The 18,936-nt window shown below is 36.1% G+C and overlaps 1 protein-coding gene across 1 annotated transcript in view; it reads left to right on the top strand.

The window, feature by feature from the left end:
- The window catches only part of CPEB3 (cytoplasmic polyadenylation element binding protein 3), a 94,450-nt gene that overhangs the window by 48,534 nt on the left and 26,980 nt on the right, over positions 1–18,936 (top strand). Inside the window, exons 5-6 of the mRNA XM_010564913.1 lie at positions 13,357–13,524; positions 15,367–15,456. Of these exons, the coding sequence (XP_010563215.1) occupies positions 13,357–13,524; positions 15,367–15,456 (258 nt within the window). The remainder of the gene's footprint in view (positions 1–13,356; positions 13,525–15,366; positions 15,457–18,936) is intronic.

Here is an 18,936-nt window from a genome sequence, read left to right as displayed (position 1 = left end):
GGAAGACTTAAGCTGTTTAAACAATAGTTTTGAGTATCAAATGCAGTTGACATGTTTGATCAAGCATTTGAGGTCCAATGTGTGGGCCTTAACTGCATACAGCTTGCATGTAGATTGTATTTTTCCAATTATGGGATTCATTTGTATATGTATGTCACCGTATGTTATCAGGGAGATTGTTGTAATGCTCGCATTGCTAGCATTGGAAAAAAGTGAACCAGAACGGACTGTTGAGGCTAATATCACCAAATTATCACAGCACCCATCTGCACATCCACCCCATCTATCAGTGGAAATTGAGAACCACCTTTTGAACCACTTTTAGATGAGCAATAATTCATCCTAATCCCAGATTATTTGATTATGTTTTTTTTCCAAAGACGTCTTTAAAAAGACTGGAGGATAGAAGTCTTGTTCTTTGTGAACAGCTTTTCTAGCCATAGAAAAAGGAGGAAAAACAGCATTATTTTCTTAAACAAGCTATTTTGTTGCGTTGCTCATTATGAAAAATAACCTCTCAAATCTCAACTGCTGAAACATGCTGAAGTTTAAAAATAATTGCAAAAGCTATCCCTGAAAAAGTGGGATGAGTGTTCTGCAAATAACAGATTAATATATAGAAAACTTTCTTTGGAAGCAAATAGATTTCTGTGCATATAAAGCTCAGTACAAACATACTGTGGCAAGGAACCTAAAGTTAATACAGTGAACCAAGTTTAATTCTTTGTTCTCCCAAATGTTATTCTTACTTTGCCCATACTTTTATGCACATGACTTACTGAGTTTTATCATGTCATGTTCATTTATCAGCTTGCTTCTTATCTAGATAAAATCCAGAAATTTTTATTCAAGAAATAGTATTTTTATATGCAGCAAATTCACGCTGGTTCAAGCATTGGCCTCATCTTTGTATGCAAACTGTTTTTGTCAATCTTAACTCCTGTTTTAGTTAGCAAAAATGTCGAATTTATTCTAAATTACATTTACATGCATATAATTTATGTTGATTGCTACAAATTAGGTTACTCAAACTGCTTTTGCTTTAGCTACTGCCTTTCATATACCTCCAACTGTATGAAAATGCACTTTTAAAATAAAACATTCCTTACCTAGCTCTTATTCAGTGATTTCCCGCCCTCCCTCCATGTTTTGACAGTTTGTTAGATAACCTTGACCATTCAGACAGAGTAGCATGGATTGAGAGAGTGATCAAAGAGAAAACTTCTGATTTGCCTTGCTGGAATTGCAATTATGATTTTTTCCACGTGGGTAATTTGAGACAGGTTGGTGAATGGTAAGATACTTTTAAAATCATAAAGATGTAAATAAAATTTATTTATGTACATTATAGCAAATTATTTGATTGAAATGAACAAAATCAAGAATGTTTGCTAAAGGAACTTTGAATATGTGGCCTGAAGTTTAAAGGAAGTCTAGTACTTTACAAAGATACAATATTCATGTGTCTCATCTCAGAATTTTATTATGACCCAAAGGAAATCTTCAAATCAGTTGATAGAAATTCTGACTATGTTGCAGGCATTTCTTGCATCTGTGTTTCTTGTTAAATGCACTCAAATACTTGATCTCAATCTATGTATTTTAATGATAAAAATAGTTTTCTCTGTTAGAATAGATTATTCTGTTCATTTGTTGTTACTGTAGCAAAACGAGTTCTTCAGTGAGTTCAAAGTGTGTGCTACGGAGATATTGTTATAGCAAAGATACATTGCATAATTATACTTGATTCTTTCACCTTCTCTCAGTTCATTAATTCATTTTCACTGGCATTGTAATTCAGTTGTAAACTTCCAGTTCTCTAACAATTTCAGAGACCTACTATTCAAAAGAAAAAGCTTCACATATTTTCCTTTCTAATCTTAGAAAATTGTTGGACAACTCTTAGTGTCCTAAAGCAAGTATTGTTCTGAGCTGCTGACTGCTTCAAGATTACAAATGAGTTTTCCAAATTAGAAATAAGATTCTGGTACCTTATAAATCAAGGAGGTTCCCAGTCTTGTCAAATAAACTTTCCTTTAGCCCTTTTAGCTCCAAAATTTCAAATCTGGAAATGTTGACTTTTTTTTTTTTTTTTCATAGAGATAATGCTATTTTAAGTCAGTTTAAGAAGAGGCTTTAAGATTTGTTTGAAATGTGTATCTTTGATATTGTGGACACATTATTGCATGAACAAGATAAGTACCAACAGTGAAGAAAGAATGTTTTTAAAAATCTCAAAATACTTTCTAATAAGTCATCCATAAAATGTGATAATACAAATAAATGGTGTCACTTATTTAAGTATTTGTAATTACCTGATCAGACCAATTTTTAGTTACGACATGGAAAGAGTGTAGATCTAGTTCTTTTGAGTTAATGTTTTATGGATTCACAAATTTATTATTTCCTTGAAATGCTATTTGATCCATACATAATGTGTGGATCCAATCCCATATTATAATAAAACAATGAAAAAAAAAATCAGAAAAGAAGTCTCACTGAGATCAGATGTCAGTAATTTGTAAGTCACTGTCTTATTTGGCATGTAAGATCTCATGGCTTAGACATTTTAGTTCATCTAAAATAAAGAAAAATTTTAAGGGCTATGCCTAACCAGTAAAGATTATTTTCATGGTCCAACATAATAACATTATAATGAATGTGTTTTTAGTTTCTTTTATAGAGTTCTTCCAGTAAGGAGCATCATGCAGTTTTCAGGCTCTAGCACAAATTAATCCTGTCCATACCTCTGCTGAAATCTGTGAAGAGGATATTTCACAGCTTGTCAGTTTTATGTTGCTGTTAGAATCTGATTTAAAAGACAAGCCAACAAATTAATTTGGCAATATTATCTCCCGTGTGAACATACTGGAAGTACATCAGCTTGTCTATAGACTTAAGTCATCAGATTTTTAATAAGGTTTGATGCATTTGAAAACGTTCTCCAGAAAGCACTCTCTCGCTAGTTATTAATTAAGCCATAATGAAACTGCTGAAAGCTTTTGACCTGCTTGATGTAGGTGAACAATACTCAAGTTTCTATAGAGAACTTTTTCTTGATGGTAGTGATAGTAACATGTTGAATAAATATTAGCTTGTGATTGATTGGCTTCATAAAAAAATGTGTTTTAAGAAGGTGGTGTGTTTCAGTCAAGCTTGTTAATTGTTCTACCAACTTTGTCCCTTGTGTAGCTAGCTGTCTTCCGAGGGGAACTTTTCCCCACAGTTTCTGATCCATAAAAATTGAACCCTTAACTAGACATTAGGCTGTTAGAGTGGATGCTCATTGTTTCACATGACTAACATCTGTTGTCTCCAGGAGATGAAGTAAGGTAGTTTTTGTTTTTGCAAGTGTTTCTTAACTTCAAAGGCTTGGTTCACAGGGATATTGAACTATAAGTTATCATTACGCCTTCTTGTACTGATGTATTGTGTCAGCATTTCATTGAATCATGTCAGATGATACACGTGTCTAGGTTGAGCATTTGTGTAGTCACCACTGATACTTGTTTTTCCCAAGTGCCACAGATTTTTATTTTCTGTTGTCTTGTAATGGAAGTGTATTGTGAACAGTGCATACTACAAGCCTTGTGAGTATAGCCAGCCCAGTTACAGGTGTGAATTGAGACCAGAATAGTAAACCAGTACAAGCCCTAAAGCATGCATAGATTTTTGTGGAAAAGTGTTCTCATGACCTGACAGCATGTAACTTCGGGGTTCTAAACTTTTTGTCTTTGCAGCCTTGAGTAAAGCTAATGAGGCTGATAATGAACATCAGTTTCACTCCTCTATTTCAGTTTTCTCTATCCTCTTTGGAAGCTTTTTATTTTGTTTGTTTGTTTTTAAGTTTGCTATGCTTTTTCCTTATTTTGTATTATCAAAAATGGCTAACTACTAGAATACAATTTTCTCTGGATCTTATAATTGTTCGTTCTTATAGTCTGTCTCTACTGTGACTGTACTGAGTTACCAAGAGATTAAAGAAGCTGAAATGCTTCAGTTTGGGGAGGAGAGAAGGCTGAAGGTGAATATGATGAAGCCTTAGAAAAATCACAGGGGAATGCAACATGTTCCATAGAGCTAGAACTAATGGAGCAATTGGTGAAACTTCTGGTAGGTCCATTTAAAACCCACAAAAGGAAGTACTTCTGTAGGTTAGGAACTTGCTGCCACAGGAATTTGTGGAAGAAGATAGTATCAGCAGGTTCAAAAAAGCATTAGACAAATTGTTAACAAAAGGCCTTTAAGCAGGTGTTAGGAGTAGGTGAGAGTGTGCCTCCTAACATGTTTCATTCAATGACTATGAATGCTAAGGTAATAGAAGAGAAAGATATAACTGATAGTGGCCAGTCTAACATGCTTTTTCTAGTGTCACTACTGAAGACTGAATACTTGTCTGGATGGTTCATTGGTCTTACCCAGCAGGAGATTGCATATAAGCTTTCATAGGTATTCTAGCTGAGCTGTATGGTTCATGTCTATGTTTTAACATACACTAAGAATAAGTTTATAAGAATATGTTTCAGTCAAAGTCCTTTCTTTTCTGTAGGTTGTCACTTGGTTTCGTCTCTTTCAAATAAGTTGCAGAACACCTGCCTTACTAATAATAATTCTCAGAAATCATTTGTGCAATTCTGGTATTTATTTACATGGTTTGCTTTTATCACACAAATTGCACAATGTCCCTTTTTGTGTTGGAACCTTCCAACACAACAGGGCAAAACCAAACTTATTGCTAGCCTAAGTAGTGAGCTGAAGAGTGAATGTGGTTTACTTGTTGATATACAATAAGCAATGTTCTGTTGCTGGACTGTGTTCTTAGTTTTCAGGATGTGTATTAACTGAGCAAGAGTAACTTTAAACAGCAGAGTAACTTCCCCGGTCCAGGTAACTTTTTTTCTCTTGGCAACATTGTCACACTGTGGATGTTCTGGTCCTCTGCTTTTCCAGAACCATAGGCAAGAGTTGTTAGGTCACTCCTTCCTTCTGAATCTTTGAGGGCTATCTTGTGTGGATGTGTGCTTCTGTGTGTCATGCAGCTGTGCTCATCTCATAAACCGTGTAATCTCAAGCGTTTTGTGGCTCTTCATAAAATTTTGCAAATGTGTTTTTACGCCACCAGTAGACCCCTTCTCCCTTGACTGCCACATAGATGTTTGTAAAATGCAAGCCTTTAAAGTTCTTTTCATCAGTTTCATATAGCTTTCTTTGAGATGCAGTTAATATTTTTGAGCATTTCAGTTGAGTGTGTTTTGATTTGTTGCAACATTGGGTAATCTTAGCTGCAGGCTTTTGGGAATTACAATAGCATTAGCACTAAATTTACTTAATTGCATTGCAAGATTTGGGGATTGGGGAGTCTGTTTTGCTTGTTTGCTAAAAGCTTAAGAGTTCTGTTCTTCAACATACAGTTTCATGTTTGTAAAAACACACTCAACTTCTGGGATGAGGTGAGTTAATAGTTTCAGGAAAGTTATCAGGAAGTGAAAAAGAACGTATTTTTCCTTTGTGTTTGAGTACATGCAATCTGGGACATAATGGTTATGTAACTTTCTACCTGTCAGTTAAAGTAAGTTGCAGAGGGATGGAAAAACACTAACACAGGGGTGATCATTCTGGGAGTTGCACAACTGAGCAGTGACTGCTTGCAACAATTTCACATTTTACATGGGAAAATGCGCTCATTGCTTCTTAAAGCAGCTATGTTTTATTTAATACTGTAATGTTCTTTGAGGTACCTAGGAAAGAATAACTTGTGTTGAATTTTGAAACGTTTCAGGAGGTGGTTTTCTGTTCAAAATGACATTCATATTTGGCACCAAAACCAGTATATGGGAGTGGCTTCATTGGTGGTGTGTACTATTTTGGGAGCTCCCAGTCCCTTCTCTTTTGTCTTCTGTTGGAATTGCCAAAGAGAGAAAGTAACTTTGGATATATGACACTGGTAATTTCATTGTTTGTAGTAGTGCAATAATTTTCTTATTGGCTCCCAAATGTCTTGATTCAAGAACAATTTCTAAACTGTTTATTTTCTCAAACTGAAGGTGTTATGGAATTTACCTGATGAACCATTCCTCCTATTAAATCTGTTGTGCTCTGAACTTTGACTTATGAACAAGATGGGTATTTTTTATTAACTTGTTTCAAATGACATATTCTTATTTTGCATCCTGTGTAAACAACATAAAGTGTGTGTTGAAATTCTGAAGTTGCCATGCTGAGTAACTGTCAGCTTGTTGGGAAAAGTAACATTTTTAATGTAAACACTGGATAAAACTGAGTTCATTTTCAAATTGTGTGTGTGTGTGTATATATATATACACACACACACACACACATAAAATATAATCAACAATGATGAGACTTCACCTTCTTTGAGTGTTTAAATGTGATGCAATGTTTTTAAATCAACAAAAGCTGACTAGGCTGACTGTCTTCCTGTTTAAGTGGATTGCAGTATTTTCCCCCTAGAATTTATAGGCAATTTTAAATATACCTCCAGTAAAACTTTTTTATGGACATAAAGATTATGTGTGTAAGTGCATATATAAGATAAATGTAATATTATGCAGTGCAGTATAACATAGAAGTGTTATAATACATGAATGGCAACAGGTTATTCTAAAATTTACAGAAGTCTGTGGTAGATTTCTGCCATCATGTCTTGTTATCTTGTTCAGACCCTAAATGTTTACATTAAGCATATAAAGCTTTCTTTTCTTAAAAAGAAACATAGAAGTCTATTTCAACTCATACTAAAGTAATGCTTCTTTATTTAATTTTTAGATTGGTGGCATTCTGTTTGAGAAACGTCTTTCAAATAAATTACTCTTAAAATGTGTTGATAGCTATACCTTGATACATGCTTATTTTTTGGTGTGTGGGCATTCAGCAAGACAAGGACTTGCTACATGAGGTCTGACAGTGTTTCTTTGCCATCATAATAAGTAATGAAATACAGCTTTAGCAGTAAGTAGAAATGAGGAGGATTAATTTTATTCTTGCTGCAAAGCCAACTCTAGTATTAATTCTCCCTATCACTTGCTGTGCAAGGATCAGAGTCTGTTTCAGGGCTTACCAACTACCTCACTGTGGCTGCATAGTTGTTCACATTAACAGCTTCTACTTGTCTTTATGTTAAACATAAATTGTGAAGCAGTTCGTCATAGCCCTTGAAATGTTTTAATTCCCCTAATGAAACACTCACATAGTTGCTCTTTTGTGGCCTCATTGATGGGGGGAGGTGTATGGTGTCTGAGACCATGTTTCTTCAGGGCTTGAGGAAGAAGCTATTTGGGTAGAAGAGAGTTTACTAGTGCCTGTGCTGAAGGAGGTTCAGCCTTGCTCTGGGTAGCCTGGGGCCACTCAGAGGTGACAGCCAGGGGACCAGTCAGCAGATGAGTAGTTCTCACCTAGCCACAACTGATCTGTCACGTAATTGCTGGCCAAAGAAAAGTAGGTAGGGAAAGCAGAGGGGTATGGTGGGATACCTCAGGACGTGCATTTGAAGATGGAAATAGAAAAACAGGAAGAATGGAAGGTGTTATGGTAGAGGACACTTGGGATATAGAAGAGGGAGTGGGAACTAGATGAAGTGGGCTAAGGGGTATTGTAGGGAGAGCTAAAGGAATCACACCTAAAACCTGGGCGTGTAGGGCAGGACCAGAAGGTATTGTGTTAGTTTTGGAAATAAGAGATGGGGTTGGGAAGGAGGAGGAACACAAATAGTATTGCACTGAAGAGAGAAAGAAACAAAACCTATTGTCTAAGCTCACTTTATGTTGAAAAACTCTACCTGATCCCTAGCCTTCCACATTTAATTACCTTGGAAGACCACAGATATCTTCTGTGCCAGATTGAAGTCCCTGCGTAGAAGGCACTGTTTTCCAGATTATTTTCTGGTCTTCTAAAATTTCAGATCAAAAAATGCTGCTTTTTGCATTTCCCATTGTATCACAAAATATGCTTCTGCACTTGGACAGCATTATGGATTTTGCTATTGATGCATGTCTCATTTAAACACTGTATTAATTCTGGTAGTTATAAAGATGTTTTGTCAATCTGTTTTTATTCATCTGAACATACTGGCTATTGAGTTCATATTGTTTTGGTAGGATTTTAGTATTTAAAGATGGTTAATAATTTAAATTGAAATATAATCAGAAAATATGTTCTCCACAACTAGTTAATAAAATGCAAAATGAAATATTTTAATTAGGATTACTGTTGATGATGTTTATTGCGTCTTAAAACCATAATCCTAAATTATTATTTTATAGTACTGTAAGTCTGATATGCCTGATTTTTTTTAATACCTTTGCTATGTAGAAAACTTGCACAGCAGGTATGTTCCTCTTTTTTTTTTTCCTCCTTCTTCTTCTTTTTTTTTTTTTTCTTCCTGGCTGTGTCATCTTCAAAGTTTTTCTCTTGTCTTGGGTTGTTTAAATTTCATCTTGCACTTTTTTAATGTCTTTTCCTTCTTTATGGTGGGAGGGGAAAAAGAGAAGAGGTAGAAGCTACATTTCTTTGCTTTTGGAGCTAAACCTAATGACAGCTGTACCGACAATTTTCTTCTGTGTTTACATGCAGCCAGGAGCTATGGGCGGAGAAGAGGTAAAAGTATTTACTAAATGTTTTGTTTGCTGAATAGTGGGAAAAATAAATATTTAGTTCTTTTATGATAAGATGATGTTACCAATTTTAACATTATTTGGTTGATCAATTGCTTCATATAAATCAATCTCATATTCTTCATTTGCAAAACATCTCCCTTTTAATAGCAGCTTAAAGCAATGATGATTTTGAGCTGGTAACTTCAAGTGTGTTGCTATTACTAGTGAACTGGAGGATGACTGAATGTAAAGACTCTTTCATGACACGTATTTATGACTTTAAATGTGTAGTGTTCAAAAAAAAGATTGTTTTCAGGTTTGGGATTTTTTGTGCAATGTTTAACTAGTGCTTTGAACACTTCAAAAATACTTTTTTCTTAGATGAAACACCTTTCATTGAATCTTGAGTATTACATTGGATTGCCTTAGGTAGAACATTGTGAATACCAATACTAATAACTGTCCTCAACAGTGAATATTGATAATAATAATAATAAAAAATACAACATTTGAGCACATTTTAGATTTATTTCATCATAGGCAAACCTTAAAAAATAAAAGCGGACTCAAAACATTTTACAAACGTACAGAGCTGTATATGAGTTTATTCTGAGAGATTAATGAACATGGACAATAGCAAGCTCGCTGACTACCAAGAAAGCTACTAATGTAGCTTGCATTTATGTACTGTGCTGTACTTACACAGACTGGTTTTTATTGAGAAAATAACAGTGCAGATTGCAGCTTTTAACAATTAGAGTTAGGCAGTGCCATCTGCATGGGGTACTTTGGCATTAAACTTCATTTTATCTTCTTTTTCATGTATGTTCTGTGACAGCTATACATGTGACTGCTTCCTTTTCAAAATGCAGAATTTGCATCATTTGTGAAGAAGTTGGAGAGAAACCTAGCCATACAAGCAAGCCTATAGCGTATAATAAGTAACTTGTAGTTTGCATATATACATATGGATTGAGGTAGTAGGCTGTACAGGCTGTACTAATACAGTTTATAATATAGAATTTGAGCTGATTTTGTTCAAAGCTGACTGGTTTTAGTGTTTATTTGACAGCTAAACAAAAAGGAAAATATTTAAGTTTTCCCCACAAACTTACCTTCCTATTTTTTCCTGCTTCCAGAGAACACGCTATTGTTAACAGATGTTGAAAGCATCCTAATACTTACAGTTTTTCCGTGCTCTCATGGTACTGAAACAAATTGGAAAGTATGCAGAGTATATAATATTCTATACTCTCTGTGCATGTGAACACTGTTCAATTTCATTTTAAGATTGTGGCAAGTGTTTCCAGGTTGATCAAATGGCACCAAAGTAGGGAATGAGGTGGGAATCAGTTGGACGCTATTAACGTCTTGCAACTCATATTTACTTGTAGAAGTGAAATATAGTAATGTGGCAGTAATTGTGACGAATACAGCTTAGTCTGTTTTATACAAACTGTAGCGATGACAAAACAGGGCAAACAAGTTCTGAATGTGCTGGACTTTCAGAATATTTTTTTACTCTACCAAAAAGCATGTTTCACTCCATAATAATTGTTTCCTATGTGAAATTCAGGCTTTTCTATAGTAACAAGTAGATTTGTGTGTGTGTGTGTGTGTGCGTGTGTCTTGTCATTTATGTTAGGGATTTTGTGACTTGCCTTATTCATACAATACTGAAGTCTGTGATGTTCATGCTTTTTCATTACCTTGAATTTTATAATGTTGTTTTGAGCTTTCTTAACCTTAAGAAACATGAAATTCTACAATAGTCTGTTAAAAATGATGTGTGGTTTATCAAATATTCCTATATATCCCTATCTATTATTGTTTTTACCATTTGCATTGTGGTAATATGCAGAGTACCCAGACGCGAATCTGTGTAGGGACTCATTTCATGTTTATTATACTTTGATATTTTAATTACTGTTTGATTCTGTCACTATGACAAAGCATCTTCAGTGAGAAGCGGTTTTGTCAGAAATTTCTTGGGGCTTGCCATAACCTATCAGTTCTCTACTTGATCCTCTGTTTTCTTTGAGTGAAGAGGCGAGCATTTGAGCATTTCTTTGTAGGTATCATGCTTAGAACTGTTGAGTCATGTTCTTTTAGGCACCTTGTTTTTAACTTTTACAACCAGTTTTTCAGATACAGGTGTAAGCACAGCTATGGGAAATCAGCCCAAAATCTATTCTGCTACACTGACAACTCAGAGATGCCAGGGGAGGGGGGCAGGAGTATAAAAAGAGAGTATTTAGTGATGCTTTCCCATAATACTGTCCCAGAGATTTGCCTTTGAAGGTTTCTTGAGGTGATATCTCAATATTTATTGCTTCAGAATGGGCTTTTCTCCTGTTCTTGGCCATTCCCTTTTCTGAACCTGCATAGACTTTTCAAGCATCCTAAAAAGCCTGTGGCAAGGGGTTCCACAGTTTGACTTGCTTTCAGCCTTGCCATGTACTGACTGTGTTCAACACGCTTTAGTTTCCTCTTACTGGAAGAGACAGGGAACAATCATTCCCTGTTCCTTTGTCTGTATGCTTTCCATTATTTAAAATGTATACTTCATACATTTAACTCTATACTTGACTTAACTATAAAGTTTTAGATCGTCTTTTGCATTTACTTAAGAGGAGTACAGTGCTTGCAGACTGTCAAGCATCTGGCATAAGAGGTGATATCTTGCTTTTTAAGCTGCTGTGCATTTTTATTATTTCCTTCAGAACTCAGCACGTACTTGGCTTCCTCTCTAGACCTGTATTTCAGTTGAATACCTTGTTCTAGTATCTATTAATTTGATATGTCAAATTCCACTAATGGCTCATGATTGTTGTTTATTTTTTACAAGAAGGTAGGTTGTGGGGGTGGAAATTAAAAGATTATTTAGCTTCTTGGTAATGTCAATCTCTTACAGATATTCTCAAATCTCCTACTTTTCAATGAGTTTTCTGATTTGATGTTCTTACACAATTTTAGCCTTTCTATTTATTATTTTTCTCATGCATGTGTTCTCTTTTATGCTGAAACGCATATGTTTATATATGTGCATGACCTGTTTGTCCATTAATGGAATATTCATCAATAGTCTTTCCTGTTTTATGCTCTAAACCCACCATTTCTGACAACCAGTTATACTAGACTTCGAAGAATAGCATCTCTCAATCCTTCTCTGATTGTGGCATTTACCCTGTTTTTTATGTTGGTGCTTAAAAGCACAGTAGGATTTTTGCTTCAGTGGATTTTTGTATCTGTGATCTCTGTCAATGTTGTGCGTTCAATATATTCTTTCTAATCAAGACTTTAGTGCCTGGTGTTCATAAAAAATCAGGCTGGTGTTCTGTGTCAGTCAGAACATCTTTTCTGGTTTTTGTTTGTTAGCTTGTTTTCCATATATAGCATTGCTGGTTCTTTTTGTAATCTGTCCTTTACTACTGGAGACCCTATTAACTGATATTTTCAGTGTATACATTTTTCTGACTAGTGTTCCTCTGCATGTTCTGATTTTTCTCCTTGCCCCTGTTTTTTTTCCCGTGCTTCCCTGTGCTGTTAATACCAGTATGGTATTAATTCTTCCTTAGGTCTTGCTGGAAGTCAGTTTCATGTGATCCATTACCTTTGAATTTAATTATGTGCCCTGCTATTTATAATTGTAATTAATCCCCCTATAAACTGTTGTATCAATTAATTATAATTCCATCCCTGGGAGCAATACTTCGTGACATGAGGGGACAATTAGCCTTTTCAGAGTTGAGATGGGGTTCCCATTTATACATCTCTACATTCCACAATTAATTTTTAACTCGGGTATAGGGAATGACTAAATTCTGAAGTTGGCATGTTCAATGGTGTTGCTTACCTACAGACTTTGCATATCTCTATCTTCTGGGTTAATAAATCTGTTCTTAAGATAATGTGTGCATATTTTGGTAGTAATAGCAACAAGTTAATTGCATCAGATGATCACAAATTCTTTACTTTTCATTAACAAACTGAGTAGCAGCCATTTATGTTGCTTTTTGTTAATTCATTACTGAAAGGGTGTTTTAACACTGAGTAACAGCTTGACAGGCTGCCCTAGCTAACAACTTTTTTCTTCAAGCACAAGTTTTTTGTGGGTTTTTTTAATAAGATTTTAAAGATTATTTTTTTTTCTTGTTAGCTAAGCTTCTTGCTTCACCTATATGTTTAATATCCACAATACAAAGCTTTTCTATGTTTATTTTGCTGTTTGCCCCCCTACTCAGACTGGGCCTCCATTCACTCGAGGAGGAAGTGATGCAGCCCTTGTGGTTAGGACCCTGTAAAGCACTCTGAAGGAGGCTGTCCTGCTCTGCAGTGCAATGGCTTGAGGGATCTGCTCTTTAAGATCATTCCTTCAAGATCTCTTATGGAAGATTTAAATCTCTAAGAATCGGTTTGAAATGTAAATCATACAAAGGTTCTTTCTATAGCTATGACACACAATTTCATCAGATAACTTGGTTTTCATTGCTAGCTATTTGAAAGGGTTTGTTTTAAAGTTAAATTAGGTTTATTGTCTTGTAAGGATAACATAGTCTTGGAAAAATAGAAGCAATACTAATGAATGTTATTTGGATAACTGGACCACTTAGCTGGGTCCTTTAATGCAAATTCTGTTAAAGCAAAACAATAAAAGTAAAAGGAAAAGATAATGTTTTTTTACTTAAATATTTAATTCTCCAGGAAATAGCGTTAACTATAGATACTACAAAATCTGTTACAGGTCGGTCTTCACTCTTTCCTTTTGAAGATGGCTTCCTAGACGACAGTCACGGTGATCAGTCTTTATCATCGGGTCTCAGCTCTCCAACACGCTGTCAGAATGGTGAAAGAGTGGAACGCTATTCTAGAAAGGTGTTTGTTGGAGGTCTTCCTCCTGACATTGATGAAGGTACTGTGAATAAGTTACATTGGTGAGATGTGGGAATTGGCTTTCATATAATTACTTTTAAAAGGTCAGATTTTCATAAAAACAAATGTAACTTTCCAGGTATGTCACTTGTGGCATTATTTAAAACAAACACTTCAACCACCCCCTGCAACACCTGAGAATTTACTTGACATTCTTTCGTACTGTAGATCAGAAGAGATGGAGACAGAAATGCCTGCATAGCAGGTCTTCTATTCTGCAATAGCAGGATGTGTTCCCACATAAAGTGGGAAAGCTGAAAAAGGGAACTTATTGGGTACTGTCACTCCTCCATAGTCTTTCCCTGTTCTTTTTAAAAGATGTGGTTGACTTAATACAGTCCTTGCCAAAATAAATTGGTTTTTAATTCATCAGTTCTTGTATCCAGCATGTATGTAGTCTTCAGCTGACAAATGTAGGGCCATTAATATGGTTACAAAATAATAACCAGCTTAGTAGGGATGGTCAGGTTTTTTTCTCAGTCTCAATCAGTATCTGCTCTACTTGCATGTGCCCCTCCACACCCTGACTCCCAAACCAAAATTGTGACAGTTTTTGGTGTATTTTTCATATAGCTGGAATCCACCACTATCTAGCTTCAATTGGCATACATAGGGAATTTGAAGATGCATTATAATGTAAAGAGAGGGATCTCTGAATCTGATCTACTAAACCAAAACCTAAACCATGTGCAACTTGAATAAAGAAAAAGTATGAGTTGCCAATCTATGGTTTACAAACAGCTCAAATGCAGTTCCCATGTCACATCATGAGTTGCAGGACTGTTGATACAGGAACTGCTGGGTAGTCTGAATCCCCAGCTGTAAGAAGAAGCAGGCCATCAGGTACAACTGATGTGAACATTGGTGGGTCACTCAGCATCAAAATACATGCCCAGCCTATCCTGCGAGGAAGTAACGGGGCCACTTGGGAGCTGTTACCCTCTTCCATGAGAGGTCTACTCCAGTAACACCTTTTTCCTTCCGCTCCTGAGTTATGCAGTATGTGTTTTGTTGCTCTAGTCGCTTGAAAAATGACATGCAGCTCATGGGGTCAGATAACTGGACACATCTCAAATGGCAGTCAAAAAATTGGAAAACCACTGCATTTGTCTTCAAACTTCTCCTGACAGATTGTTGCTCTGATCTATCTACCGTCACATTAGACAGAATTTTAAACTAATTCTTTCTTTAAAGTATATAAATAAATGCATTGAGAAAAAAGATTAAAAAAAAAAAAAACTTAAAAATAATTTTTTTCTGAAGCATTTGCATGTAAAACAAAGTTGCTCTATAGGATAATTTGAGATGTGTGTTCCACAGTGTTTCTAAACTGATGCTTAAAACCCAAAGGAAATTTAGCAACTTAGTAGTTCAAGGCAGGTTTCCAGAGGGGGCTGAGGAAGGTGAAATCCCCACAGTCGCATGACCTGAGGCAGCCTGCTTTCTAGGGCATGCTACAAGGAGTGGCCATGCTGACATGTAGCTCCTCCGTCAGTCCTATGTGGCTGCATCTGACCCTGCTTTGTGGCTATAATTAGAAATAGACTGTAGCTGAAACATATTCACTTCTGACAGATCATGTTTCCATTTAATCCTGCTGCAAACTTGTATTAGCAGAATGTAATATTACTTTTTTTAAACAGCCATATATAGCATAGAGGTGAAAGAATACTTAGGCATCGTCTATGTACATTATTGCAGTTTTCACTGTTCCTAATAGGTGTAGAAAATAGTCTGTTTTCTTTTTTTTAAAGTAAGAATTTTTACCTTGCCACTGTCAGTCTTCAGATTGTCTCTAAGGTGCCTCATTTGTTTTTTGTAGATGAGATCACTGCCAGCTTTCGTAGGTTTGGACCTCTTGTGGTGGACTGGCCTCATAAAGCTGAAAGCAAGTCATATTTTCCACCTAAAGGTAATTAGTTTAAAATACATTTATGTAGGCTGTTCTGGTAAAAGGAAACTACATCTGCAGTGTGGCAATCCATTACAAAGAAAAGATTCGACTCTTTATGATGAATTTTCTCTCTTTCAACAAGCATATTTTTCAGCAGTTGTGATCGAAAAAACATAATTCAGTGACTGAAATCTGGTCCTGTCTGTGTACTTCTTCAGCAAGCCTGGAGTGCTTGAATTGTGCCTTAATTTATACTAGGCTTACTTTAGAAGGCAAGTTGCAGAAATTTCCTAGTGCTGATTCTGTTGCAGTTTGCATAGTGTAGAAACTGTAGGAATAATAGCTGGAAGTAACTGGTGGATTGGGTACACAGTATTTTGTAGAGAAGCATGAGTCTGCTTTGTGTGTGTTCTGACCCAAGAAGCTGTGATCCTGCTGAGAACCACAATGTCTGCATTGGGGCTCACTGGGTACTGAACTGCAGCAAGGAGCTCTGCTAAGAGAGGACAAGCTGGCATCATGCACCACTGTCACAGAGTTTCTAGGTTGGAGCTGATTTGGTTCGAGGTGGTTTAGAGTGTGTGCATGTGGGGCAGCAAAACGCTATGCAGACCTGTTTTGGTTGAGAAAGACCAGTTTACGGGAAACCTGTTTGGGAGAGTTACTTGGCTAAATAAAATTGCTCTTATTGTATCCTAGTCTCTCCTATGATTTTGTATTATACTACATACATTCTATTCTCAGTCACGCGTGCCTCTTGCATATAGCGTGGGAGTTCACTCATGACCTGCAATAGCAGCATGAAGTTATACACAGAATTTCTGATCTATATGTTAAGATTTTCTGTTCTCACTGACCCTGAAAGCTCTTAATTGCTCATTAAGGCTACTGATTATTTTGGCAGAACAATGGGCTGTTCAGTCAGTGAACTAGCTAATACTACAATATTTTGAGAGATATATTTTGACTGTAAAAACCCACACAAATAAAAGCCAACTTAATTTATCTGGAAGCTTAAGTGCTGGAGGCGAGATAACTCTGTGACAAATGCTTGCCCTGTAAACAGTATTTGGGGCACTTAAAAACAGAACAAAAACCCATACATGCTCCCTCTTTCCTGTTCCATTCTCACAACTCAGCCTTGCTGTCAGTACTTATTATGCAACATCTGTTCTTGAATTTAAAAACAAAACTAACAAAAAATCCCCAAAGCCAGCAACAAAACACCCCAAACCTCAAAAAAACCCATGTATTCTGAAGGATAGTTGGTAAAATATGATTTTCCCTTTTTATTTTATTTTTAAAGGTTTTTAGGGCCTTCTGGCTAGTGAATTCTGATTGTACCTTCACTTACAAGTTAAAAAAAAAAGTAGTAAAACCAGCTTCTCAGCTTCAACTTGTCCCTAATATCTCCTACTACTCTCAACTTTTTTTTTGGTTTTTTTTTTCTTATTAATTCAATAAGTAACTATTCATGGTACATCAACGTGGGACTTCCAATTATGATTTTGTTCTGTATCTGACAGTGGACTAGTTATGCCTCGCCAAACTTGTAAAAATGTTTTTGAGTAAGATCTATTTTAGCAGAAGACAAGGGAATGCAGCCTCACTTCTATTTTTGTCATGATTCTAATACAGGAAACAGCTTTCAAAGCCCCTGCCAGTTGCCCTGAACGTCTGTCTGAAAGTGCTAAACAACAGTCAATCCCAACTGTTCCAGATTTATTTATAACTGACTTCTTAGTTATCAATCAGGGCTGCAGCATCATACGTCCTGCATTCCTGTCTTTGAGATTCACTTACAGTCATGTTAAGCTCGGTAGGTCAAATGTACTTGATTTACTGTGATCCCATACAGGGAGCATCTCCATAGAAGACCGAATGTTATTACCAGGAGTCAAAGGGTAAAGTTTGAATGTGTATTATTATTTTTTTCCACAGCTTTTTGGTCTACTTTATATTTATAAAGAGTACTTCTTTTCAAAAGTTATTATGGAATCATTGACAGAAGTACCACAATAAAATGTCTCCACTGCTGTTTTTCATTAAAAGTTCTTTTAGAACTAAAATAATTTTTTAAAAAACTTTTTTTATTTTAAGCTGTTTTGATGCACTATGAGGCATTTCTTTAAGAAATACAGTGAAATGAAAAGAGATATTTGAAATTATGCTTGATGCAAAATTCAGTGACATGACTTACTCAGCTGTCATACTCATGAATTCAAATGTTTTCTCTCTTCCTTTTTCTAGATATCTTCTCTTCCATGTTGCATTGCTAATCTGTAAATTCTCTGACATTTTGAATGTGATTCTTTCAAATGGAAAATATGTCCAAAAAAAAAATAGACAGATTAAATGACAGAGGAGAGAATGAGTTGGTGTTTGTGTGCTAGCAATCTCGAAGGAAAACAAGAAAAATGGATTGTTGGAATGCAGTGGGGATGGTGTGTAGACTGATCTTTCTTCACATATTAATAAAGCCTGACCTCCAAGGCTTCTCCCACCTACTTGAATGTGCTCCACTGGCAGTAAAATTGAATCCTGCTCTTTCTGAAAATATGCCATCACCTCCAGACAGACTTTAGTGTCCTTTTGATGGATAGCCTTTTTCATGACTCTTTTCGTGTCTGTAGGGTCAGACCAGTAGGCAGTGTCTGGACTTAGAACAAAGTTCAATATTTTTTTGTTTGTTTGCTTTGATAAGCATTTAGTTAGAGGTTTGGAGCAGACAACATCAGTAGTTGATGCCATGGGTCAGCATACTCAGCTAAGTTTTACACTGGAGCCATTTTACATCATCATTTTCTGTCTTCATAGTTAGATCCAGGTGATGACATCCCTCACAGTCCTGGCTGTATTAATACAGTCTTCCAGTATCTACTTATTGGTGTAATTTACTGAATTTGTGGAATGCTTACTATGTTGGTACAATATATGATTTCCCTATAGTCATACTATATTAGGAGCACTTTGTTGATATTCTTAGGCCTAGGAACAAAAGCCATGGAACTAGGAACTATTAGCCATGGCTAATCTGATCAAGCATGAAATCTCAAAGATTAAAATAAAATGTTGCTTATAGTCTAGTGACTTCCCCCACCATCACCACCCCCCTGAGGGCTTTATCTGGTTATCTTAGTGAGCAAGTCAGGCCATCGATGTGTAGTCAGTTCTAGCAAGCCTTATTAGCTAATTTATTAGTCAGTATGGTTGATTAGCTTAGGTGCAGTGGCATGTAAGCTGTTTTCAGGACTAGCTGGAGTCCAGAAACATTCCTGCAGTGTTGAGCTTGAACAAAGGTTTTTCTGGATTTGGCATCGTGAGCAGGATGGTGTCACCACAGCTCTGCTTAGGCACAGTACCTCAGATTTAGTGCTGGACCTGATGGACATACACAGTTGTGCGTGAAATATGCTGAACTGCAATCTCTAGCATGGTGAGTTACACAAGGCTTATTTCAGTGCAGTGCCAACATTATGCTTTTGGACCTTGGGGGAT

Source organism: Haliaeetus leucocephalus, unplaced genomic scaffold, assembly GCF_000737465.1.
Source record: "Haliaeetus leucocephalus isolate CR32 unplaced genomic scaffold, Haliaeetus_leucocephalus-4.0 Scaffold184, whole genome shotgun sequence".
Lineage (NCBI taxonomy): Eukaryota > Metazoa > Chordata > Aves > Accipitriformes > Accipitridae > Haliaeetus > Haliaeetus leucocephalus.
The sequence above is the reverse complement of the archived record's forward strand: the minus strand, read 5'-3'. Positions and strand labels throughout refer to the sequence as shown.